This window comes from Ixodes scapularis, unplaced genomic scaffold (genome assembly GCF_016920785.2).
Source record: "Ixodes scapularis isolate PalLabHiFi unplaced genomic scaffold, ASM1692078v2 PGA_scaffold2__306_contigs__length_199485367, whole genome shotgun sequence".
Lineage (NCBI taxonomy): Eukaryota > Metazoa > Arthropoda > Arachnida > Ixodida > Ixodidae > Ixodes > Ixodes scapularis.
Window position 1 is genome coordinate 197,100,640 of NW_024609857.1, and position 25,553 is coordinate 197,126,192.

The window sequence follows — 25,553 nt, forward strand, 5'->3', positions numbered from 1 at the left end:
TGGAGAACGCTCATTTTGATGTTCCTGAGAACGCGACGAATACAGGCGGCAATGTTGACAACACGCACCAGCGCGGACACCGCCGAGCCGCCGAGCCGAGCACCCGGCCACACACACGCCGAGCTACCGACATTTCACAATGCAGTCAGCGGCATCCAAAGAAAACGTGTTGTTGACGTAGAAATAACTAAGATGTCAAAATAAAAGCTGCTATTTTTACGTCCATGACGCCATTGTCCACGCCCCCTGGATATCCAATCGGTGTCGAAAATACGCAGCCTCCGATTCCAAACCGAAACTGAAATCCCGTCGTAGTTGTGTGGCTAAGCGAAGTTTCGTATCGGGTATAAAACTTTTATTTTAATACATTTGTTTTAGTTTTTTAAGTTTGTTAAAACGTTTTATTGTTTCGGTTCGCCACTGTTTTACGAATAATGTTACGTTAACTTTTTTATTTTCGCATTTATTATGCACCTCTAAACAAAGTCGTTTACAAGCCAATCCAATCCACCGTTAACTTCATTTGCGTCGAAGTTTCCGACGATTTGTTGCGGTTTGGTGTGTCTTTTATTTTTACGTAGAACTCATATCGATCCGATATGCCGCGTCCGAGAATGTATTTTGCGACGAATAAGTGGCGAGGCACCACGCGAGCAAGAATGAACAGCCCTGGAGGTTATGGGCACTACTCATTCCTCGGTGCTTCTCGAAGGTAAGCCTTTTTTCTCTGTGTCCTCCTAAGCTTCCGTTCAAGCATCTCCTTGGTTTGTTTCCTTGCCCTGCCTTTGCCTAATCGCGCCCGAGAAGTGTATTCTGACAGGTATTTTCCTTAGGCGAGTATCTCTCCTCGCGCTTTTCGTCAAACCGTCCGACGGGTTGCGAGTTCTAATCGCGAAGCCATGATTCGGTCACCCAACACGTCGGTCGACCTGTCAAACGTTTTATCGCACGTGGGTCGTCACTTCGCGTCGGCACGCATCGCTGCCTACCCATATCTGTACTGGCCAGGTTTCTTTGTCGGCCCGCGCGTCTTATCGCTGTGGCTGATCTCAAGCGACGCGAGCGAAACGCGTAAAAAAAGAAAACATTGTGGTTGGAGCCGTTTGATCTACTGCACTATATGTATATATAGAGAGAGTAAAGCTATACGCACTCCGGAGTGCACTTCGGACGGAAATGGCTATACGCACTCCTCCGAGAGATCATGCCGCTCGGGCCACCCTTTTAGAACGGCGCGTGTATCACTGGGGAGCTCGTTAACACAGGCCGCCGCCTGCGTTCACGCCGCTTCGCGGCGACAGTATCGGCTGCTAATTACAAATCGTAACCAGTACACGCCGCTTCGCGGCGTCCAGCCGGCAATCCAAGCCCCGCTGTCCCCGATCGCACCTCGAAAGGGAGTCCCATACCATTTAGTTTTGCAAAGTTTCTCAACAACACTCGATTTTTTCTTTTTACTGTTTATAGCAAAAAAAAAAAAAAAAGAAATGTCCTAAATATTGCCTAATGCCTCGACAAAACAAAATGTTTGAGAAAAAAAAAAAGAAAAAAGCAGGCCCACTGCGGATGGAACCCGCGTCCACTTGCGTATGAAGCGGACACCTTGACCCCTATGCCATGCCTCCGCTTAGAAAATTCGTTGTGACCACTCGTTTTATGCGAGAAAAGCGGAGTGCGTATAGCCATTTCCGTCCGAAGTGCATTCCGGAGTGCGTATACCTTTATGCATAGCTGATCCAACCTGCATTCTGTTTTGCCATTGCCGGTAGCAAATTGTGTCTGTTTAGTATTGCACACCTGCCAACTTCCCCGTATTACCCAGAAGTCTTTTAAATTTTGATCAGTTTGTATGATTGACAGAAAAACCTCCCGAAAAGAGAAATTACCCTCCCCCTCTCTTTTGTACTAAAGAAGAGTTTTTGCCATCACTGTGGACGGCTGCAATCCCATGAGCATAGGCAGTGCAATATATAAATATAATGAAGTTGTCTTCATGCAAATTTGTTCTCAATATTTCTTTTTAAAACACCCCCCCCCCCCTCCCCTGCTTAGAAATTATCCCGAATTTGGTGTCCCCAAACTTGGAAGGTATGGTACTGTCTGTGCCTTTTCTATCTTGTGTCATTTATGTAACGTAATATATCTGTTCTTCATATTTATAATCGCTGCAGGCCTGGTCAAGGAGGAGTTGCTCAGTGAACTACTAGTTTGAGTTCCCTGAGACGGACACCACTGACATCACCTACAGTGCCGAGGTACAGGCTTAATGGCAGATATCAATAGGAGATGATGGTAAGCTGTCCTATTTATTTAGCAGTGTCGGAGTAACTCACTTGAGTTTTCATCACTGTTTTCGCTGGCAGTTTGTTGCCTGCACACAAAAATGGTCCATTAATTGTCCATGTCCATTAAAATTGATGCAGCCTTCACACTTCTGCGGTTTAGAGCGATTCGCAGACATATGTCGATCATAGTCGAAACAGCGTGGCTCATCATTAGAGTTGAATGCTGAGTTTCGCTTGGCAACTTTTTGGCCACTTCGATCACAACAAAACATTATTTGCCTTCTCAGGTACGCGTCACGTCTGTTTGGTTGGACAGCCACCAACTTGACTTGGATGTCAGCGCCTGTTGTCATCAGAACCTGGTTCTTGTGCTGCCACATCATTTTTGGTGGTGGCGCTGTCGTCACCTCCCAGCGTTTGCGCTCCCCGACTTCCCATTCAAGATGGTGAGTGGTATACTTGTGGGGGCCTTGCTGCTGCAGGTGCTGCCATGTAGCTCTGGCTCGTGGCGGCTCCACCGCCATCATTTGTGCTCCCTGTGATCCCAGCCGGAGTGGTGACAGGGATTATGCAAGGGCTCTTTGTCGCAGGTGCTGCCACGGTCTTTGGCTCGTGGGGGTGCCGTCGCTACTGACAAAGCCTGTGCTCCCCGTCGTCCCTGTTGAAATGGTGGCTGGAACTTGGAGAGGGTTTGCCGCCACAGCCGGTCAGTTCAAGTTCCGCACATTCTGCCGTAGCCCTTGGGAATTCGTTCTTTCCATGTTGAGGTTCTAGTAGGCGAAGTCCACCGCTGTTGAGCTACATGGCACCACAGCAGTCAATCTGCAGAGGGGCATTGCCACGTGACCACATTTCTGAAATGTTAGAGCCTTGTTGTGGACATGGAGGCCGGTGTGAGAGATTTAATATGCGTCTGGCACATCTGCCCGGCGAAAGAACTCATGGGTGTGCCACATGGAAAGTGAGCAGACTGTGCAAGTCTCTTTTACAAAATGGCGCTAACAATATGTAGTGTCTGAATCATTATTGTCTTACATAGGTGATACTTTCTTGGCGTAATGTGTTAGTAGATAGCTATGGTGTTATTGCTTAACTCTGAACAAGATACAAAGTATGAGACATTTTCAGGCCAAGTAAAACATTTCTGCTCACTTTAATCTTGAAGATCTTCCAGAGTTTCACATCATCCAGCAATCCTGAAGGCGATGCACCACATGTAATTATAATTAATATTCCCGCTCTTAGTTTACCAGGAAGGTGTTCAAAAAATTGTAAGTAGTGTTAGTTGCTTAGGAGAGCGATGTGTTGCACCTTGGCGTTCCATTCACTTTGGGATGAGGTGCTTCATTCTTGTGCGTCCTTTGTTGTTTCCTTAGCCCCTAAAGATGTTGGAGATTTATATGTTTTATTTTTGGGGAAACCATGTTATGTTAGTATCTGGCATGTTTTTTTTTCTTATTGCTGAAAGCTGTTTGAAGTGAGCCTTTTGTCCACCTAAGAGCATAATGATTGGGAGCTTCACTCAGGTGTGTTTTCTGGCTACACCACAGAGCATGATTGTAAGCATAGATGCACGCTATTGATACCAAGATTGGGACTTCAGAGAGGATCAGTCAAGTCTTCCTATTTTTATTTCCATTGATTCTTTGGCATTCTAGATATCTTTTTGTAAGCGTGTTCACGTAAGCTTGTTCAACTTTCTGGGTCATAGTATCGGGTCGTTCTGTAATTATCATATGCTTTATGCATTTGTCATTAGTCTCATCTGAAGTTGTCATGGGCACATGGCTGACACATTTGGTGCTGCTTTGATTTGGAGGGTAAATATTGTCCGCCATAGGTCTAGCAAACTTCATATATTCTACACCAAAATTTTCTCGTAGACCTGATTACTAGGCAATAAGCTCCTTTTCAATATGTGCATTTACTTAAATTGAAAAGCCAAAAGGCTTTTAATAATCAGTCACATGCAGAATAAGAACAGTGTTTCTGCCACCTAGTGTGGGAGAAAATGGGTGGGGGGGGGGGGGGTGGAGGCCAAAGCAAACGCAATCAGTGTGAATACAACTCTAGGACTTATATGCGGGGTAAGTGAGGAATTTGAACTGTCTACCAAGACCATGTAGCTCACACATTTAGCAGAGGATAATTGGGTTTGATTTAACAAGGTATTGGGGTGGTTGTAAAGCTCCTATACAGCCCCACATGGAGTCACCCTGCATGCACTGATCTAGACTGCTCGTTTCACATAGATTTGAGTGACCTATTGATCTAACTGCTTCTTTTATTTGCAAATTTTTGTGTTATTCAGGATAATTGGGAACCCAGCAAAAGGTTGGCATGTCATGTAGTAAACATGCCATTGTACAGTGTGCTTCACTCTAAAATGTAATGCATGAGCAGTGGCCAAAGCTGATGACACTTGTCTAATGAGGAAATCAATGATACTGCACAAACTGAAGCATATCTTCCTGGGACCGTTGCCATTCCCCTATACAATTATTGCATGACCTCCTTGTTTTTTTTTTTGTTGCCCTCAGTTAATTTGACGAGGACTGGATTGCTGTTATCCTTAATAGGTCGGCGTGTCACGTTTATCTTGAGGTCCAATTAACGGGAAATTTGTTTTGATAAGTTAAATAAGGGGAACAACAAAATATTCAGAGCAATGTCTTTTTTTTTCTTTCTATTTTTTTGCATCACCGAAACATTTATTGGTCACCGCATTGAAACTGGGAGTGTAACCCACGAAGAGAACTGCAGTGCGACCCTCCAGTCTCTGCCGTCAGACGATGCACACATTCTGCAACATAAGTGCAGGATCAGCTTTTTTTTTTTTGGGGGGGGGGGGGGGGGGCGATTTTTCTGAGATGACATGAAAATGTTGTGGTCATCACCATCAAAGTGATTTGTTGTCTGCATGTTGCCTGCTTTAGTGACAAGGCCACTGACAAGCCGCTTCACGGGTACTAAATTGAACCGCTTGACAAGTTGCTCAAACAATAGTGATACACAAATGGCAGTACGAGGACAAGTTGAAGAACCACAAGTAGCGCTTGTCCTATCACTTCTTCAACTTGCTGTTGTCCATAGCACTATTTGTGTTTTGCTCCTCTTCATCTGCTTCATAAAGAGCAAATATATAAGGCTGCTTAATAAAATGACAGCGTCCGTCAAATCGGTAAACATTTCTCTGTAAAACATATTGCCCTGGCCAAGTCCAAGTCTCGTTTTCACGGTGAGTCGCATAGTGAATCGGCTAACAATGGTTGATGAATATGATGTACTTCTACTGAATCAGTAGCATACTTCAATCTCTCTTCTGCACAAAACTTATGTTTCGGAGCGGTTGACATAGTGTTTTCTCGACAGCCGAGGGGCTTGAAGCAGGTGCTTAATGTCTGTGAGCCTCCACCATTGAAATTTTAACTTGTCACTTGCTCTAGAACTTGATAATGGAGCAATGGCAGATTTTATGAAGTTTGCGAAACCGGCGTCGGAGACCTTCGAATGGGAAAGGTTTACAGGGCTAGAAAAATAATGACAGCACGTCCTCACTCACAATTATCTGTAATAAAAAGACGGTGCCCAAAGAACTGTAGCTAGTTTTAAGTGTCACTCGCTGAAGCGGTTTGTATATTGTGTTAATTCCTGCATTTTGCTGTTTTTTTTCTGTTTCAGGATCCAGTGTTACATTCCTGTGGCTTTTTGGTTGTTTCCCAATTATTAAAGGGAGTTGCAGGCTTATCATGAGCGACACAGTGCTTTAGTGAGTGTACCTTTTATTTACTGCTTGGCCAATCAAATCGAGTGGCTTTGCAGGAAACTTTCTACAGTTTCAGGATGTTTGAGGGTGTGTTCTCCTTCAGACATTCTGAAATGGCACAAATTTTTTTGTGCTGCATCATTATACTCTGTTGAATGACCAGCTGAAATCGTAGTAGAAGCTACATGCTCGTTGGACCAGTGATATGCCTACCTTTCGCCATGTGTTACACTCCCGCCCATAACCATGTGTAGAAGGCGGGGTCAGGTAACGAGAGGGAGGTGGTTGATTGATCCGGTGGGTGCCTAGTTACCACCACAGTCAACTTAGAGGTGAATGTTAATTACTCAAGCTTTAAATAGGTCACAGTACTCAAAGCTTGAGGAACACCTGAGAAGTTTTTAGAATGTTTTTATTTACCGTGTCTACTCGCTCCATGAGTCTCAAACTACGTCCAACTCGGCTAGCCATCAAGCCAATTTTCTTTCGCCGCCAAGCGGCCAGGCCACTTCAAACCAGGCAAAGCATAGCGGTACATGCTTTCATGGCTGCAAGTGTGTAGTTGCGGATGTGATCAAGAGTGAAACCGAGCGGCGCATACACGTAACAAAGCTGGGGTCGAGGAATTGTCCAGCTTTGGACATGTTTCGCCCACCGAATGCATTGATGTCAACAAACACGCGGTCATCTGTAGTGTGCTTTCGGACAGTGAAATCGTGAAAGTGGTTAGGCCTAAGGACGGTCGCGTCACTCACCATGCTGAGTGAGCTTCCCTAGTAAAAAAATCTTAAATGTATAAAAAAAATGTATGTCCAACAAACGCGTATGATCCGATAAGATCATATAAGAAAATACAAGAACCTTATAAAAACATATAAGAACAATATAAAATTATATTTGAAGTTATAAGAAACTTCTTTTCAGTTTCTTAAAACTTCTTATATAATCTTATATATTTCCTATATTGTTCTTATACGTTTTTATAAGGTTTTTATATGATCTTATTTGGTCATATGCTTTTATTGGACACCTAAATTTCTTACATGCAAGATTTTTTTACTATTCACTAGGAGGGCGCTTTTCCTTTGACAGAAGGTACACCGAAAGCACCCTAAAAAAAGGTTTTCAAATTGTAGAACATGGTTATTGTAGCGCACCCACGACCAGCCGTCAATGCGCCTCCGTCAGTGGAGACATGCCACAGTACTTTGCCGTGTCATACTGCCACCTAAAATTACATTTTCGCGAAGTGTGTAAATGCAGAAATGCACCCTGCATAATGAACGCACCCCCGAAATATATGTCAATTTCAGAATAAAGAGGTGTGTTTATTATGCGGGTAAATATGGTAAAAAAGTGAATGATGACTCAAACAAATGCAAAACTCATACATTGGAATTTGAAAAAAATCACCAACCATATCCTACAACAAGGTCCCAACGTTTCAAAAACAGCTTGTTTTTTTCTTCAGGGGTGACTGCTTCCAGATAGGGGACAACAGCTTCGTTTTCTTCTACGATAGTCTCTTTTTTTTTCACTTCGTTAGGTGGCTGAGTCCGTTCACGTAGCATGATGGCAATGTGCCAGTGGACCTATTGATGTTTCCTGGTGTTGTTTGGATATGCCATGACTATAAAAAGCTGCTGGCAGAAGTTTGTCTCAACATTTATGAGGGTGTTGGCAAAGTTGATGCGATATTCATTGTCCTCACAGTGCTCTGCAACAGCGCTGCGCTCGTGGTCGAATTTGCAGTTGTTTTTGTGTTGTTGAATTCTTTCTGGGAAGTTCTTTGTTTTTCCAATGTAGGTGGCATGGAATTGAATATACAATGCCCTGCGCTCTTTGTTTAGAGGGATGACCTTTAATTCGCAGCATCATACGTCAAAGTGTTGATACCGGTTTGTGGGACACCTGAATACTTTCTTTTACCAGCATACATGACAGCGCTTCGCTAGTCCCCTTTATGTAGGGAACACAGATGCGGGTGTGTGGACGGATGTTTTTGAGTTTTTAAGCTTTCTCCCGACCAGGCAGGCCTCTGCCAAAATGTTTACCCTCAAAACTTGCACTGCATGTAGTAATGGCTCTTGGTCTGCGAGAATTTTTGTTTTAGTTTTGTGTTTGTTGAGCATTATTGGGCAAATGACAAAGGCTATGCCGCCTCATTATGACCACAGTAAAAAGAGCTATACACTTGATAACATAGTCCTGTCATGTTTTTGCTTTGAAAAAAATGTTAACACACAAGATTAATCTATTTCTTGACCCCTTGACTGGGGACCCATGACCAAAAAAAATTTTTTTTGTCCCTATTTTGCCTATATTTTTTTGTACGAAACTTTTCTTGTGCTACCATCATAGCTTTAATTTCTAAAGGAAAATTATTTCCGATGTTAGGTGATAGATTGTGCTTCCTCCCGTACGATAAAAGGAGTGAGCGTTTAAAGACGCACTCCCCAAATTGATTGAAGAGTGGTGCATCTATCAGTGCGCCCCCCAGGCTGCTGTTAAAATTGCCAAGCATCCAAAGTTCTTATCAAAAGTAATAGATAAATCTTTGTCTAAGGTGAAGTGAATATTTACATTAAATTCAAGTAATGACGCAATAACAACATGGCAGTGCCCAGAAGCTGCATGCGCATGAACGAATTTCACCATCCAAATGGATGAATGACCCTTTTGGCAGAACTGGACTATGAGGAAAAGGGTACCAATACTTGAGTGTAGCTTTCTAGGGGCTATTATCATTTTAAATTGCAATTCTCATTTGCTCTTTCAGCTCGCACCTTCACGGAGTACAGCAATGTGGGGAAGCAAGTCGAGGACAGCCTCTCTCAATTTCTGTCCCGGGGGCGCTATGCTCTTCCAGGTAAGCTGCTTCCTCTTAAGAGACACGAGTAGACCCTTTTATTCGAGACAAGAATGACGATAATAATCACATCAGATAAAATGGGGAACAAGGGGACAAAGGAGATTCCTCTTTGACCTTTCTCCCCCTTGTACCCCTTTTCCAGGGATTATTATTGTATTCATACTTATTACATTATTGTGGAGTTCACATTTTGACAACCTGTGGTTGGCTGATGTGTTGTGGAAGTTAAAGCTATTGCACATTCAAACATTGTGTGAAATACAGTAGAACCCTGCTGCTGCATCTTTATGCAGTCGTAATAAAGGATCATGACATGATCGAAGATGTAACAACTGATAATGCCCTTGGGATAGCTATAGATGCTTCAGGAAGCTGTATTCTCTGTTTATCTTACCTTAGCTTTTATGGCTGTAAAAAAGATTGCCTTATTTTATATGTTGACAATTTTTTCAACACTTCTTAAAATTGTGGTTGAACTATAAGTAACACACTGTTTACAGACAAGCTTGTGTTTGCCCACAGCAGCTATGGGCACTGCATACGCAGGAACTAGATTCGTGTGAGCAGACATGTGTGTACATGTGCTGTGCCGACAGCCGCGCCATCGCAGTGATGCGTTGTCTATAGTTGCAGTTAAAAAAATATTGAAGTATAAGGATGCAAAAATTCTGAGCCCATCGAGCTAAACCACAGCTGCCTCAAACAAATCACTGCACCCTGCATGCCACATCAAAGCAGTGGGGCTTGATGCAATCAGCACTGCTTGAACATGGTGGCATGGAGGTGGTAAAGAAAAATGGGGTGTCGTGAGAGCCTGAATCTCTTATTGTCATACAAGTCCAAGCAAGAAACACAGTGAAGAGAGGCAAAAAGGTAAAATAAAGGGAGTAAAGCAAAAGGAACAGGGTGTGTGTTTCTAGTAGTCATGCCGGCCACCTTGAGTGGCAGTGTTTGGGCATAAGAACCAAGAAGGAAATTCATGAAGCCTGTAATTCTAACACATATATACTTTTGGACGTTCGATAGGACCGGTTTCCGTGAACATAACAGCCGAGAAAACATGTGAGCAAGGTTCTTCTGTGCATATTTTTGAATGTGCTGCAAGAATATTTCTGGTTATATGCCCACTTAATTTATAATGTTTTTCTTCTTTCAGCTGACACCTTACAGACATGTCAGGAAGCAAGGAAAGGTTATTTTTTCACTCATCGTTTACACTTGGGTGATTAACTTAGTCTTGAAAAAAACACGTCATTTTAATGACATTGTGATAAATAAATTTTGGGTCTTTAAATTGTCCTTCAATCTTTGTTTTCTTCCCATATTGCAAGCCGGCACTATGTGTATCAGGCATGGAATCAATGGTAGGCCATGTAAACTATTGCAGTTTTTCGGCTGGCCAGCTTAAAGTTTACGAGGGGTTGACAATGGCGAAATGGTCACGAAATTCAATCAACCCTATTGAAAATTCCATCAAGCTACGTAATTTGGGACACTGACTGCCAGTCAGCAGCCTTGGTGGAACGTGATGGACCATCAGACGTCATCTGATGGTCCATCAGATGACGTCTGACTGCCACTGCCAAGGGAATTTCATCAACAAGGGCAGCATTTATATAAGAGTAAAGCTATACGCACTCATAAATATCGCCAAATGCCGCGATAAAACAAAAAGTTCGAGAAAAAAAAAAAAAAAGCAGCACCATGGCGCATCGAACCCGCGACCACATGCGTACAAATCGGACACCCTAACCGCTATGCTACGCCCCACCGTTAGGTAACTTCGATTTGACTACTCGTTTTATACAAAATGCTTTGGCTGCAAATGCAGTTAAGCCGTCAGCATGTTATGCAAAGCACTCGTTGTACATCACTCGCCGTACTTCAGTTCTACTCACCTGCCATGTAGAGAACTTTCGCGTCGTAGAACGATCCTTTTGTTCGCACGTCACCGGCCCAGTAGACCTGGTACACCCTGTCGTCTTCAACTACACCGCTTAAGTCCCTTACATCGTCGGAACTCACAACAGGCTGGGTCTTGTCGAGTAGAAATTCTACTAAAACATAAGACATTGTAGAGCCCGGGCAGGATCGACAGGTTAAAGCAAGCGGGCAAACAAACCGAGTCGAGAGCGATCGTTCATGAAAGCTCGGCGAAGCCTCTATGGGCGAAGCGAAGTCGGCGAGGTGCGAAGTGTCGTGTTCGGCGCTTCCGCGGCCGGTTGTCGGTCGGTTGCGTGTCATATCTCTAACGTCAGCGGTTTTATGGGCTCACGTCCCAAAATCGTTTTCTCGTGCATAGATTACTTTTCGTATTCATAGATTTGACGAAATAGTGGTATCCGAACGAACTTTACGTCCTTTGACCGTACGTCTGTCTGCACGTCAAAGCTTTCTGACGTACAGTCAGAGACAATCGATGTACAGTCAGAATCACCACCAAGACATCCTGATGGCATTTCGCGGCGGCCGACTGCCACCAGGAAACCATCAGAAAGCCGACAAGCGGGGTCTGACTGGAGTTTGACTGTCGGTCAGAGTAACTTGTTGGCCAATCAGACATGCTTGACGTACGGTCAGGCACAGTCAGCGGTCCACTAGAAAACATTGACTGCCAAGCAGGGTTACATTGATGGATTTTTCCTTCGGGAAATGACATCTATGTGATAATTATGCCCTTATAAAAATGGTTGATGCCATTTTGTATTATTGCCAAATGGCAACAGGTGTTTAAGAGCAGTCAATCAGCAGGCAACAGATGTTAATCGTCATTGAGATGTCATCTTGTTGACCCGGATAGCCATTTCGCCACCGTCAACTTTTTGCCGTTCTATTGGTTATTGTCGGTGCATTGCCAGTGTATCTACATGCTAATGCTAATTGGCTATTGGAGGCAGTCAAAAGACTATAAAATGTATAGTCCTTTGATTGCCTCCTTTAGCCATTTAACGTTAATATGTAGATACACTGATGATACACCGACAATAACCAATAGAACGGCAAAAAGTTGACGGTGGCGAAATGGCTATCCGGGTCAGCAGGGTGACGTCTCAATGACGATTAACATCTGTTGCCTGCTGATTGACTATTTGTAAACAGCTGTTGCCATTTGGCAATAATATGACTTTCAAATGGCATTAACCATTTTCATAGGGGGTCTCCGGGTTGAGCGGCGTCGCCGTCGGCGTCACCGCCAGCCGTTACCGCGCGTTGCATTATGGGACGTTTCCCATGATGATTATAATGCATCCCATAAGGACATCATACGTCATTATGGGTGACCCTCGTGAGGGTAACTCTCGTCACACTCGTGAGCCTAACCCTCGTAAACCTCGTGACGGTAACTCTCGTGAGGGTAACCATCGTGAGGGTAGCCTTCGTGACCCTCGTGAGGGTAACCCTCGTAACCCACCAAAATTTAGCAGGAAAATGTCACCCCCGTGACGTCACATATGACGCCACTCAACCAACGTTATTAGAGTACCTCGGTTGCGGAACTCCCGCGGAGGGGGTTACCCCATCTCACTCACTTCAATCCGCCAGCCGTCGTTCGAAGCGCCATCTATACACCGACACGCGGGCTTGACGTCACGGAGCTGCGGCGGCGCTGCGATCGCGCCGGAGCCGGGGTGTGTGGGCAAAAGCGCGCACGTTTCGCATGGGCGTCGTAGCATTTCAGCATGTCGCGAAGCTGTGTTGCCGTTAATTGCACCGAAATGTACAAGAAAAGCAGCGGAGTGAGTTTCCACAAGTTCCCGACAGACTCTGAAAGGCACAGAAGGTGGATAATATCCGTGGAACGAAAAGAATGGTCGCCTCGCGCGAACGACCGTTTGTGCGGCAAACACTTTCTTGGAGGCAAGTGCAGCTTCCATTTCAATCTCCGTTCCGAGGCTTGCTTATGTGCAGGGAAACCGTTGTCTGATCGAGATCACCCGGATTTTGTTCCCACGGTGTTCGCGCTCAACGCACCGGCCAAGCGCTCGTCGGAGGCTCGCTACGCACATGCTACCGAGCAGAAGGGGATCGGCGACAGAACGGCAGAGTTGTAAGCGTTACCGAAAAAAAGTGACGACATACGTCACTCGTTACTTGCGAATCAAAGGTATGCGTTACTGAGCTACGTTATCTAAAAATAAAAGGAACGCGTTACCGCTACCGATAAAATGTAAGGCACGTTACTTCTGCGTTACTTTCTTTAAATTATGATTTAATACATTTTACGGTTTTGACGATACAGGTCATATATCAAGCAGAAGCTGAACATAAATACTTTATCTCTTTTTACAGTTTCACCTAAATACTTACGAGAAAAAACGCAAAGAAAACATGGCTTGACGCCTAAAACACGGAAACAATTGAAGTGTAATTTCTTTAAGGCTTGGGAAATAGTAACGTCTAGCGTAACTACGTTACTTGAAATAGTAACGTAAGTACGTTACCCGTTACTGTGTCAAAAACGTAACGAGTAGGTTACTACGTTACTGAAAAAGTAACGCTTTCCTGGTAACGCCGTTACTTGTAACCTGTTACCGCCAAGACTGCAGAACGGACAAACCTTTACTGGTTGTAATGCCTTGTGGTCACGAGGGTATGAAAAATATCATACCTTGACTTGAAGACGCTCTGTGTATTTAATCAATTAGTGAATACACACACTTCCGCAGACCCACAGTCTGCTGATCCCGCCGGCAGTGCGGAAACCGACTTGATGTAATCGTAGGCCTCGAGAGACTTGTAGGCCTGCACCGTGTCGGCCGTGAACTGACTTGGCGAAAACTAAATAAACGACTACCTGAGCCGTCGACTTCCGTGGCAGCAACTTTACGTCGGAAGTCCAGCACTGTTTACGGCGTACGGATCCTCGTAGGCAACGCCGTCCACGCACAGTTTGTTTCGATACCGCTACCGTTCAGGCTCGGGCAACGAGCTCAAATAGTCGGGCATAGCATACGACATACGTTATGAAGAAATACGACGCACAAATAAAGATACAAGCGTCCCTACAACGTCAACAACGAGCGCACGCCATAGAGCGCAATGGCGAAAACATGGAGAGCCGGGATGCTTTTGCCCACATAGCTACCGCGCATGTGCGGCCTTCTGGCCGTGTTGGTAAACAGAGCCGCTCCGCGTGTCGGTCTATATTTTCGTTTCATAACTATGCGTTCCAAAGAGCCCAGATGAAGCGCCAAATAGCGATCACAACGCCGCCATTTATCCTGCAGCGGTCACTCGAGGAACTGCACGTAACTTCTATTTCGGCTTCAATCGGCCAATTCGGAGCCGAAGCAGATACAGTGGAAAGGGTTACATGGACGCCACCCCCGTCTTCCCAGCGGACGCGCCGCGAATTCACCCCGAAGTTAAGATGAGCCTAGGACGGGACGCGCTGCCTGAAATCACCGCTGAGGCATGGTTGTATGAAAACAATAGACAGTTTTAGTGGACCGTACGCTATAGCTTCGCGTACGCAAGGAGATTGCGGGTCGTGAGTGCGCATGCGCAGAACGCAATAGAAGGGCTAGCGTATTGCGTACGCACGCAACGCTGGGGATTTTGCGTTGCTGGCTAGCGGGCCTTGCGGGACGCTCTCGTGAGATCTCGGACCCAACGAGAGCGCCAGTTTCAAGATGGCGGTTGCCTTGACAGGCGCAGCAAGGAGGACGTGGTGTTTTCGAAGTTCTGTGTTACGTGAAATTGCGTGGTGTTCAGCTCGGCGATTCTTTCTTGGACCTACCGCGGTGGAATCAGATCTCCCTGCAGCTGAAGGAGTGTACAGTGGAAATGTTCGCCGCTCGCAGTGTGCGTCGACGCTGCGATCTGCTCAATGCTAAGCCTATTCCCACAGTTCATCGCCGACGGACGAACGACTCTAAAAGAAATCGCCGAAGTTCTCGCTACGCACTGGACATCAAGGTCATGAATTTCATTCCGTGATAGCATTGATAAAAGGTGCCGTTTCCACGGGACGACTGACGGAGGCTCCGTGATCGAATTCGGCTACGCACTCGTCAGCGTTACTAGATCACTCAGTTGGGAAACTCCCATAGAGAAAGCTTTCAAAAAATGGCCCCAATCTGTCTCCGAACACCGAGCTAATGACGAACACAACGCCACCATTTCTCCCGCAGCGGCCACTCGAGGAACTGCACGTGACTTCTATCTTGGCTCTAAGGACAGACATAGCAGTAGAGGGTGCCACCCCCGTATCCCCGGCGGACACGCCGCGCTCATCTATTGGAGTTAAAATGCACCTAGGGCGGGACGTGCTACATGAAAGGCCCGCTGAGGCATGGTTGTATAAAAACAATATTTATTGTGCCGCGAAACCCTGCAACCTAAAAATTTTAAAAACATCACGCGCCCATCATTTGGTACCAAACTCCAATAAATTTCATACAAAAAGAGTCTTTTCCGTTTGTTTTTACCCCAAAAAACATGCTTTCTAAAAGCTCAAGGTGTCCACAGTACAGACGAATGATAAAGAGTGGCGCTGTTGTCGCATTTAGCTCGGTCTCGGTGGACGCCAGCGGCCCAGGTTTCGACGGCGAGTTTCCCAACTGAGTGTTTTAGTAACGTTGGCACTCGTACTCGTAGCCTCTGTACCCCGCAGAAAAGCGCGTTTGACGAGGCAGCTGTGGCCCGGTTTAATCTGAAATAAAATGATTGGACACTTTTTCTTTTTCAATATTTCTTTCCAGGAGCATGGTTGCGCTATAAGCACGCGGAATTCTACTGCTCTAGCAAATTTAACCGAGATCATGCGCGGTGTTCACTCGAAAACGTAACGCACAACTAAATTCAGTCCGAGCAGGTCATTTTTAGCGTACGCTATACTATTGCGTATTGCGTACGTAAGATCCAGCAACGCTCTACTAAAAGTGTCTAATACTAATTGCGCCGCAAAACCTTGCAAACTAAAGATTTTAGAAAACATCACGCGCTCCTCATTTTGTACTGAACTCCAATAAAAGTTGCTACAAAAAGTTTTTTCCGTTGGTTTTTCCGTTTCTAGTAACGTTGAAACGTACGTATCCTGATTCAGTTACCAAAGCAGCCGTCTGGCGGCGCGTCGAGCGACGCCAGACGGCTGCGAGTAGCCGACATACTCGCCGACTCCGTCTGTAGGGTGGTGCCATCCTTTGACACATCACTCGCCGCCGCCCATCAGTGTTGCCAGCATCGGTTGCCATGGCCACCAGAAGGCGCCGCGCCATCTTGGTCCCCAGACCGCCCGCTCGGCGCTCGTCCAGCCAGGCCTAGCTTCGACAGTCGCAACGTCGTCGTACCGTGTTCATTCTCCGGCTGGTGCCGTGTGTCCGGCTGGTGCCGGTGTGTTTTGCGGAGTCGTTCGCAGCGAAGAAGTGTGGTAGCAAGAGAGGCGTGAGAAGCAGAAATGCCTGGCTGTTCTGTTCCGCAGTGTACGAACCACTGCAGGCGGGGCACACGTATGTTCCGCTTCCCGAGTAGTCCTACTCGAAAGTAACGTTGGCTCGCTCAAGTCAAACGAGGCCGTTGGGAACCCACTGCAGCTGCTCGTGTTTGCGCCGTGAGTATAAGTTTTGTTGCACCTTGATCGCAGGTGTAAATGGGATGTTTAGCGTCACTCTGCAAGAAGCGAGCGTCTTCGGTTGCGCGTCGGGAGCACATAAACAACGTCGCGAGTTCCGAATTCGAGCCTTAAGCGCGAGACACATGGACGGCAGAATCGTCCGATCCGACGTCCGAACGGACAGTCCGAACGCCGCTCCGAATTGCCGCACGCAACAGTTTGAGACACACGCTTTCGACCTTGCCTGCGACACGACGATCCGTTCGGCTCCACCCAGGACCCAGGAAATACAAGCGTTCCAGAGAACTCCGGAGGTCATCTCTGGTCCCAGATTGATGGTTCAACTCGCACGAGCGAAATTACGCGCTAATTCTCAATAGCGCGTGCATTCTTTGCTGGGGCCATCTTTCTCGAATGGGTCAGCGGGATTCACACGTCCGGCTTCCCCTCGCCCGTCCCATTATCGCGTTCGCTTCGTCCCACCAGACCCAGTACGTCATCATGACGTTCGCGCTAGCTGTGCTGTCATTAGAGAGTATTAGCTTACCGCCTACCGGGCGACCGGGGGGTTACCGCGACCGTCACTGCAGAACTGCGCATGCGCCAATTATGCCACGCTACTCGGTTTACCGCGTTTACCGTCAATGGCGACTGCCGGGCATCGGCTCCGACGGCCGGCGTAGACTAATCACTTACTGTTTTGGAATGGCGGGGGAGGCGTCTAGAAACAATCGTCGCACCACATAACATGGGAAAGGGCAAGTGAAGCGGCTCTGGTTGGCCTATAAAGGCTTTCGCCTACCCGAGGTTCATAGCAAAAATCCGGGCTTCCATGGCTGCCGGACAGGCCGGTTGAATAGATAGGTGGTAACTGCTATGCCCCTTGTTTCGGGCGGCAACCTGAGCCACCTAGCCGACATTAGAGACTGGTGCTGATGGCAATGGAGCTGCGAATGCAAACAAGCAGCGTACAGGATGATGCTGTTTGCTTGCATTCGTGGGAGAACGGTGGCCGAGTGGGCTAACGCACCACAGCTCGGAGCACGTGTAGCGAAAGCTCGCGCTGCAGAACTCAGAGCACTGGGTTCAAATCCCCGTCCCTGCGACCAGTATCCAACAGCTTAGCTGACAAATTAAGTTACTTGGTCGTATACTAAGGAAGTACCACTATAACTACTCGTAATGAGGAAAATATTTTCTAAAAGTGGCTTTTTATGCGGCATTTGTCCAAATAAATGTACCGCTTTAAAAACGAACCACGCAGGTATTCACTATCATCATCATGACTTTTTCCAGCCGTTGGAGAAAGAAGAAACTTCCATAGGCGCGGTCAGGCGCGGTTACGGTATGCTAAAACGTTCTTTACCCGCTACGCTCTCGGTCCGGTACCGGCTCGATGGTCGCGGTCCCGGTAACCCCGGCGGTCGCCCGGTACGCGGTAAGCTAAAACTCTCTATTGGCTGGACGCATCCGACAATCCGTCCGCCGTGCGAAACTATCTGGCGCGTTGGACGCATGTCGGATCGCCGATCCGACGTCTAAAGCGCGAGACACATGGACGGCAGAATCGTCCGATCCGACGTCCGATCCGACAGTCCGAATCGCCGCACGCGACAGTTTGAGACACACGCTTCCGACCTTGCGTACGACACGACGATCCGTTCGGCTCCGCCCAGGAGATCCAAGCACTCCAGCGGAGGTCCGCGTTCACAGATCTCTGGTCCCAGATTGACGGTTTAGCTCACACGAGCAAACTTAGAAGCTCGTTCTCGTTAGCGCGTGCATTCTTCGCTGGGGCCATCTTCCTCGAATGGGTCGGCGGGATCCACGCGTCCGGCTTCCCGTCGCCCGTCCCGTTTTCTGATTCGTCCCGACAGACCCAGTACGTCATCATGACGTTCGCGCTAGCTGTGCTGTCATTGGCTGGACGCATCCGACAATCCGTCCGCCGTGCAAAACTATCTGGCGCGTTGGACGCATGTCGGATCGCCGATCCGACGTCTAAAGCGCGAGACACATGGACGGCAGAATCGTCCGATCCGACGTCCGATCCGACAGTCCGAATCGCCGCACGCGACAGTTTGAGACACACGCTTCCGACCTTGCGTACGACACGACGATCCGTTCGGCTCCGCCCAGGAGATCCAAGCACTCCAGCGGAGGTCCGCGTTCACAGATCTCTGGTCCCAGATTGACGGTTTAGCTCACACGAGCAAACTTAGAAGCTCGTTCTCGTTAGCGCGTGCATTCTTCGCTGGGGCCATCTTCCTCGAATGGGTCGGCGGGATCCACGCGTCCGGCTTCCCGTCGCCCGTCCCGTTTTCTGATTCGTCCCGACAGACCCAGCACGTCATCATGACGTTCGCGCTAGCTGTGCTGTCATTGGCTGGACGCATCCGACAATCCGTCCGCCGTGCGAAACTATCTGGCGCGTTAGACGCGTGTCGGATCGCCGATCCGACGTCTGAAGCGACCAAATTTTTCGGATCAGGCAGTCGTACTGCCGGATCGGACGTCGGATCGGATGGTTTTTTCGCGCATGTGTCTCGCGCTTTAGCGGCATTGCAATATCACAGGTTGAGACGGAGCCTGCCTTCTCCGTATCAGGGTTTGCTCGCCACACGTCGATCTCAGGACGCGCTCGTTGCACACGCGTTTTGAATGCACCGATGAGGGTACCGGACATTTCATCGAACGCCGATTCATCGCACGCCGTTCCATCGAATCACTTGACGCTGTTTCATCGAATTTCCCTTTACTGAATTTTGGAGTAATACAATACTTTGTACGTAATTTACTCTCGTTTCTGAAGTAGTTTTGGCGGCGCTCAAAATTCACCGGGAATAGAATTACTACCCGGTCAATTTTTGTCCACCTAAACGTTGACTACTGAATCATAGAAGGTAGCTATCATATCAGAACTTGAGTGGGTCCGCGACTTATGCTTTTCTTGGCGAGGTACGCGGCTGTTCTCGGCCACACACGTTTTCCCACTTCATCCGTCTATTTATGGCCTTTCACTGCAGTGAAAATGCCTTTCACTGCGTGAAAGGCACATTCTTCAGAGGGAAACAGCTATTCTCTGCAGCACCTTTTTTATTTGGTATTTGTCGATTTACCTGTGTTTTCATTTTATCCTAGGAGATTTGCTTTTTTTTAAAGAACATATATGTTCTTAAAAACGACGAGTCTCCCCTTTTCGTTAATTTATTGTAACCGAAAGAATTGTGAACTTGTCGGATCTTTGACACATTTTTTTTCCCCCGTATCATTGGACACGGAGACAGATCACTGCTTCAAGGACGGCTTCGTCTTGAAGCAGAATCTATCACTGCACCTGATGATCACAGCTCTAAAAAGTGTCGTCAGTGTTCCCGTTTCTTATTGGCCTCATTAACGGAGGTCATCATTTACTAAAAAAAAAAAAAATAGAAGGTGACAAAAAGATTTCTTCTTTTTATATATGTATAAGTTTATAAATTATACTAAATATTAAAAGACTGCTATCCTCCCGGCGCTAAAAAGGAAAATATTTCCTAGATGTAGAATTCCTACTGCTCAAGTAGGTGGCGCTCGATGAAACGGCGTTCGATAAAACTGTGTTTGATAAAACGGCTTCGATAAAACGGTGTTCTATGAAACGGCGTTCAAAGAAATATCCGGACCCACACCGATGAGTATTATCAAGTTTGTTCGGGAAACAAAAATACGAACTCCGTTTACAAAGCTGCTGCGAACAACGGTTTGGCTCAGAATTTATGTTAAGAAAACAAGGGTTTTGAAAACATTTTGATAAGGACCTAGTTTTTGCTTACTCGATTTTTCTCGACTTGTTCAGCTTCCAAGAATATTTCTTGAACACATTTTTCGCAATCCTCTTCACCACGTAGTGGTTCGTTTACAGGATTAAATTTTGGGGATTGATTTCAAATCGAGAAATTCAGACATCGCAAAAATTAGGTAGTTTTCAATAATTTGATTAAGTCCCGTATGCAGGTGTGTATTGGACACATTGATCCAGTAATGCCTCTTCTGTTTTTTCGCTTGGCTAACACTTGACAAGCGAAGCGACAGCAGACCTCACGAAACAACTGTGAGTGTGTTAAAAAATTTAGTTGGTGAAGGAGTTCACTCCTAATTCTGTTTATAGTGTTAGTCAACTAAACGAGCAGGCACAGTGGTGTCTTTTAAATATTTGCTAACTAATTTAAAACTCATTTTTTTAGGCTGATTTTGAGGACAGCAGTTTCGAACAAAACCGGCAGGACGGGTTGAAAAAACTGAGGCCAGATGCTGTTCCGACACGTTTTCCTTATCGTGGTAAGTTTTAATATTGTGTAAGCATGTTCATAGGTCTATTTGAGTGGACTTCTGAAGTTCCAAGAGTTTATTTCTGTGTAATATTTTAAAACTATTCTTTCCCAGCATTTGCTTGTTACACAATGCATGCTTAATGTAACATTCTCTCTGAACTACAGTCTTATATTCTCGTCTTTTGTAGACTTCGTAAAAAGAAATATAGACAGACTAGTTCTCACAGTACCAAGATGGTTAATTGTTAAACAGTTTGAACAACTAGACGAGATGCGCAAACAGTTTGGGTCCGCAACCCCTAAAGCATATGAATGCCGCCCGGCAACACTCTGTTATTTATTTCATAGCATTCTATCTGGTACCTAAGGAATGATAAAGAAAACCTGTATATTTTTAATCTTGTGTTTTTTTTTTGGTCTCTTCAAAAATCCTTATGCATTAATACTAATGTATATATGTTTATTGACCTTTTACAGCCATTACAAAACACAGAAAGGCCCCCGAAAAGCGTGCTCAGGGATCAACAGCCATTCCATCACCACCAGCTCTACATGGCAGCACAAGGGACACGAACCGTGCTGCTTCACCTATGTGATGGCTACCCCACTGCCAGAAGTTCTTGACGTAAGTGCCACAGACACTGCTCAGTCCAAGCGTGCGTGTGCAGCAACAGCCGTTCCATTGCCGTTAACCTTTGACGACAGTGTAACCACCAAGGACAATGCTCCTCGATCAAAGCGTATTTGTGCAGCGGCAGACATTCCACTGCAACTTCCTCTCGCCGACATTACAAGCAACGTACACAATGCTGCTCAGTTCAGGTATGCTTGTGCAGCAACAGCCATTTCTATGCCACTAGCTCTCGACATCTCTGCAAGTAGCACAGACAACGCCCCAGCCAAGCGTGCCTGTGCAGTGACGGTCGTTTCAATGCAATCAGCCCCCGACGAGAGCGCAAATATTACGAACAGTGGGTCCGATACTTGCTGCTCATCGGCAGCCTTTTTACGGCAACCAGTTTTCGACAACAGTGCAAGCGACATGCACAATGCTGCTCAGTCCGAGTATGCTCGTGCAGTGACAACCGTCCGTCAGCCACTAGCTTTTGATATCTCTGCGAGCAACACAGAAAATGCTTCATTCGTGCAGGATTGTACAGCGACAGTCGTTTCACTGCCCTTAACCCTAAACGACAGTGCAAGTACCACAGACAATGCTCCTCGGTCAAAGCATACATGCACAGTGACAACCGTCCCACTCCAACAACCACCTCTCGACAATGAAGAATGTGACCCGGGCCACCATGCTCGATCTCTTTTTTTCATGTCCCAAGTTCAGGGGCTATGCTATTTACCCTTGTGATAGCCTTGTTGGCACTACTGCTCCGTCATCTGAGCTTGTTTGTTCTACTGCATTGGAACAACCAGGTGGTTTTCGAGTTCCAATTGTTCAGGAGCTGAAGGAAACAATGCAGCCTGAAGGGTCTTCAGAAGGACTAACAAGCTCGTCCGCTGTTTTCATATTCGGAAGTAGTACCACGTAAAGTATGTTACTGATGCATCGCTAAAACTCCGAGCTTCGAAAGAAAAACTCCGATCTGGCCCGAAAGTACCGAAACTTGCAAAGGCTCCATGATGAAGCCAAATGAAGACTGCGAAGTCTTACAAAAAAAAGCAACTGACATCAGCTCAGAAAGAAATAAGTGCTTTGAAAAGTTCAAGATTTTTGAACACAGACCAAACAAAGGCTTTGACTGTAAAATCAGTGAAGGGACATAAGTGGTCAGAGAAGACTATTCGAGTTGCCCTTCAAATCAAACACGCATGTGGTACATCAGGGTATGAACTGCTGAGGTCCCTGTCATATCCGCTACCCTCAAACAGAACGTTGATTCGGAGACTCCAACACATTAAGTTTCTGCCTGGGGTTCTTGACGAAGTTTTTGAAGTTCGAAAGCGGAAAGTACAGACTATGGAAGACATAGAGAAAGATTGTGTGCTCTTTATCGATGAGATGGAGGTAAGTCAGGGATTTGACCACGACAGTTCGCTGGATCGTATTTTTGGAAGCACCACACTCCCAGAATCCCGCGTGAATGTTGCGAACCATGCCCTTGTGTTTATGGTTGGGGTATTAAACACACGGTGGAAGCAAGTGATTGCTTACCACTTCACTGGACGATCAACTGGCGAAAGTGCTTTGAAGGAGCTTGTCTTTCATCTCATTGAACTATGTTTCAACATCTCTCTCAAGGTGCTCATAGTTACAAGTGACATGGGATTAGCAAACCGTGCAGTGTGGCGTCTGTTCAACTTTTCAAATCGCAGGCACTCTGAGACTGTGTGTTCTGTCCCACACCCGCACCTCGACGGGAGGCAGCTCTTATTCATGGCTGATCCAGCGCATGTTTTAAAAAAATATTCGTGCCCAATTGCTTCGTTCAGAGTCCTTTACTTTAGGAGAAGAGACTCTGAGAGAGCACAACCTCCCAGGAGGGACCGTGGACATCCACCATGTTGAATCTTTCGTTGCATACGGTGCAAACAATGAACTCAAGATCGCCAACAGGCTTTCTGGCATTCACGTCAGCAATGGACATTTCACAAGAATGAATGTAAGCATTGCTGTGCGATTGTTCCGTGAGGCTCCTCCCGCAATCCGCTACCTAATTCAGCAAAAAGTCTTGCCGCTTGAAGCTGAGGCAACAGCCAGGTTCTTTGATCTAGTGAGTAAGTGGTACACCTTGATGTCGTCACGTCACCCAATGGTCGCTCTGAGTCATTTTGATGCTGCAAAGCACACGGAAGCACTCGAGACTTTGGACCTGGCAATCACCACCTTCTGTCGGATGGACATGGGAGCAACAGCTCATTGGAACACGTCGCAGGCCGGGTTTCTTGTTTCCACCACTGTCGTTCTGCGCCTGTATGACGAACTTCTGAACAGGCACAACTACAAGTACCTTCTCACAGGCAGGTAGAGCCAGGACTGCCTTGAGAATATTTTCTCTGTACTGCGACTCAGAAAACCCGTGCCAAGTGCATATGACATTAAGTGTGCTTTGAAGTTGATCTGTATCAGTCAGTTTCTCTTCACCCCGACATCTTCGTGCTACAGTGTTGATGACAGCATGCACCTGGCTGACCTCCTTGATCCAGCCCTCAAGAAGCACGTGCAAGATGTGAACCAAGAGTCTGAAGAGCTGGAGAACCTGTTCGTGTGTGAACTTACTGCAGTCGAATACGACATTCTGGCCTACCTGGGAGGTTTTATTCTTAGGTTTGTCAAGATGTCGATTGGCAACTGTCAGGACTGCTAAGGTGTCCTAGTGTCGGATGGTAATGACCTGCACAGCAGTTTGATTCACCTGAAAGAGTATGTCAAGAGTGCTGGGAACCTTGTCTACCCCAGCCAAGCTGTGATGAGTGTCCTGATAGAGTGCGAAGAGGACATGAAGGTTTTTACCGAACTAGACGCCATCTTGACGCTCAAGGCTCCATTTGCCACTATTCTGGAGTTCCTGCGCAAATCTGTAACATTGGAGTTAGGGTGCTGTGACATACACAAAGCGTGTGTGGAGAAGATTCTTCTTAAAAAGTATGTCAGAACAAGAATCAGGATTCACCTGCAACAGCAGTACGCACAGGAAGTAAACGGAGCGTCGAGCAAAACATGTGCTGCGGCAAACTTGAATTAACCGCTGAATGGTGTGTTTTATCACGAAGAGTACTTCTCAATTCAGTGATATCGTGATTTATTGGTACATGTTGTCACCAGTGAGTGATGAATTTGCTTTCTTGTAAATATTATTTGGGCTTTTGCCTTTACTCTTATTTTGTGCTCTTATTATTGCCTGCTGTCCTACTTCAGAACATTTTTGTCGTGTGATTTGTGCCCTGCACGTCTTCCTGAGTATTAAATGTTCAGTAGGTTTCATCAATGTAGCAGGCCGCATTCTTCTACACTGCACTACACTTTTAGCACAAACACGCCACCAGCGCTTCTTCTCATTTTGTTCATATAGTGAATCAAAAGATGCAAATTTTTGTCGCATAAGGTGATGCCCAAATGAGCCCTTTCCACTACATAAGTAGCTTTAGTGATATATATATATTTTTTTTTGTAAAAGTTGAACAGTGAAAACCAGCTATTGCTTCTTTACGCTAACAATGTCATGCTGTGGACGTTGTCTTTTTTAACGTGACATATTCTTTGGCTAGTTCTAGATTTCATGAAGCCAGATTTGCGAATGTTTACCAGCTTTCCTAGCTATCTTAGTTCCCTCTCATACTGACTCGTTCACCCGCACAAAGGGAGTCTTTTCCTACTGCTGAGCAAAATGATAATGGTAAGGTCAATGACAGGACAAGAACCGGCCCTAGTCATCTTTTCTGATGACCAGCATCCAGCACGTGCTCATTGCCTTCTGTCCTGTTCTGGCTGCGCATGTTCATGCTCAAACTTCACGAGATGCGAAGTGTTATCGAAGGTCGGGAATCTCATGCTAGAGGAATGATCATCAGTGGTGTAGCTAGGCCACCCGGCGCCCGGGGCCCTTATGTCTTTTGTCCTTACCCTCCCCCCCCCCCCCCCTCCCCTATTCACTCCCTGAGATCGCAACCTACCAGTAAAGCGGGGCGGGGCTGGGGGTGCTGGCTGCTGCCAGAGGTGCAGTGGCGGAGCCACAAAATATTTTCGGAGGGTGTTTCAAGGAGCTGGTCAAATCGCTCAAACAATATACATATATATATATATATATAT

General features: G+C 46.4%; 1 protein-coding gene and 1 pseudogene across 5 annotated transcripts; both read left to right on the forward strand.

Annotated features, from left to right (window-relative positions):
- The first annotated feature begins 517 nt into the window (after positions 1-517).
- Positions 518-10,221, forward strand: LOC115325028. Of its 5 annotated transcripts, none has more exons than XM_040208941.2 (8): positions 518-712; positions 2,053-2,088; positions 2,172-2,292; positions 2,573-2,731; positions 2,876-2,991; positions 5,967-6,054; positions 8,831-8,920; positions 9,950-10,221. In XM_040208941.2, the coding sequence occupies exons 4-8, from the start codon at positions 2,619-2,621 to the stop codon at positions 9,987-9,989; spliced, it is 447 nt and encodes a 148-aa protein (XP_040064875.1). In that variant the 5' UTR covers positions 518-712; positions 2,053-2,088; positions 2,172-2,292; positions 2,573-2,618; the 3' UTR covers positions 9,990-10,221. The 5 variants fall into 5 exon arrangements, with proteins under 5 accessions (XP_040064875.1, XP_029841590.2, XP_029841614.2 ...); XM_029985730.3 differs by lacking the exon at positions 2,053-2,088 and having other exon boundaries at positions 9,950-9,985; positions 10,080-10,221; XM_042292134.1 differs by lacking the exon at positions 518-712 and adding an exon at positions 1,552-1,765.
- Positions 10,222-22,338: 12,117 nt separating this feature from the next.
- On the forward strand, positions 22,339-24,683 carry LOC115324997 (annotated as a pseudogene).
- Positions 24,684-25,553: the final 870 nt, after the last annotated feature.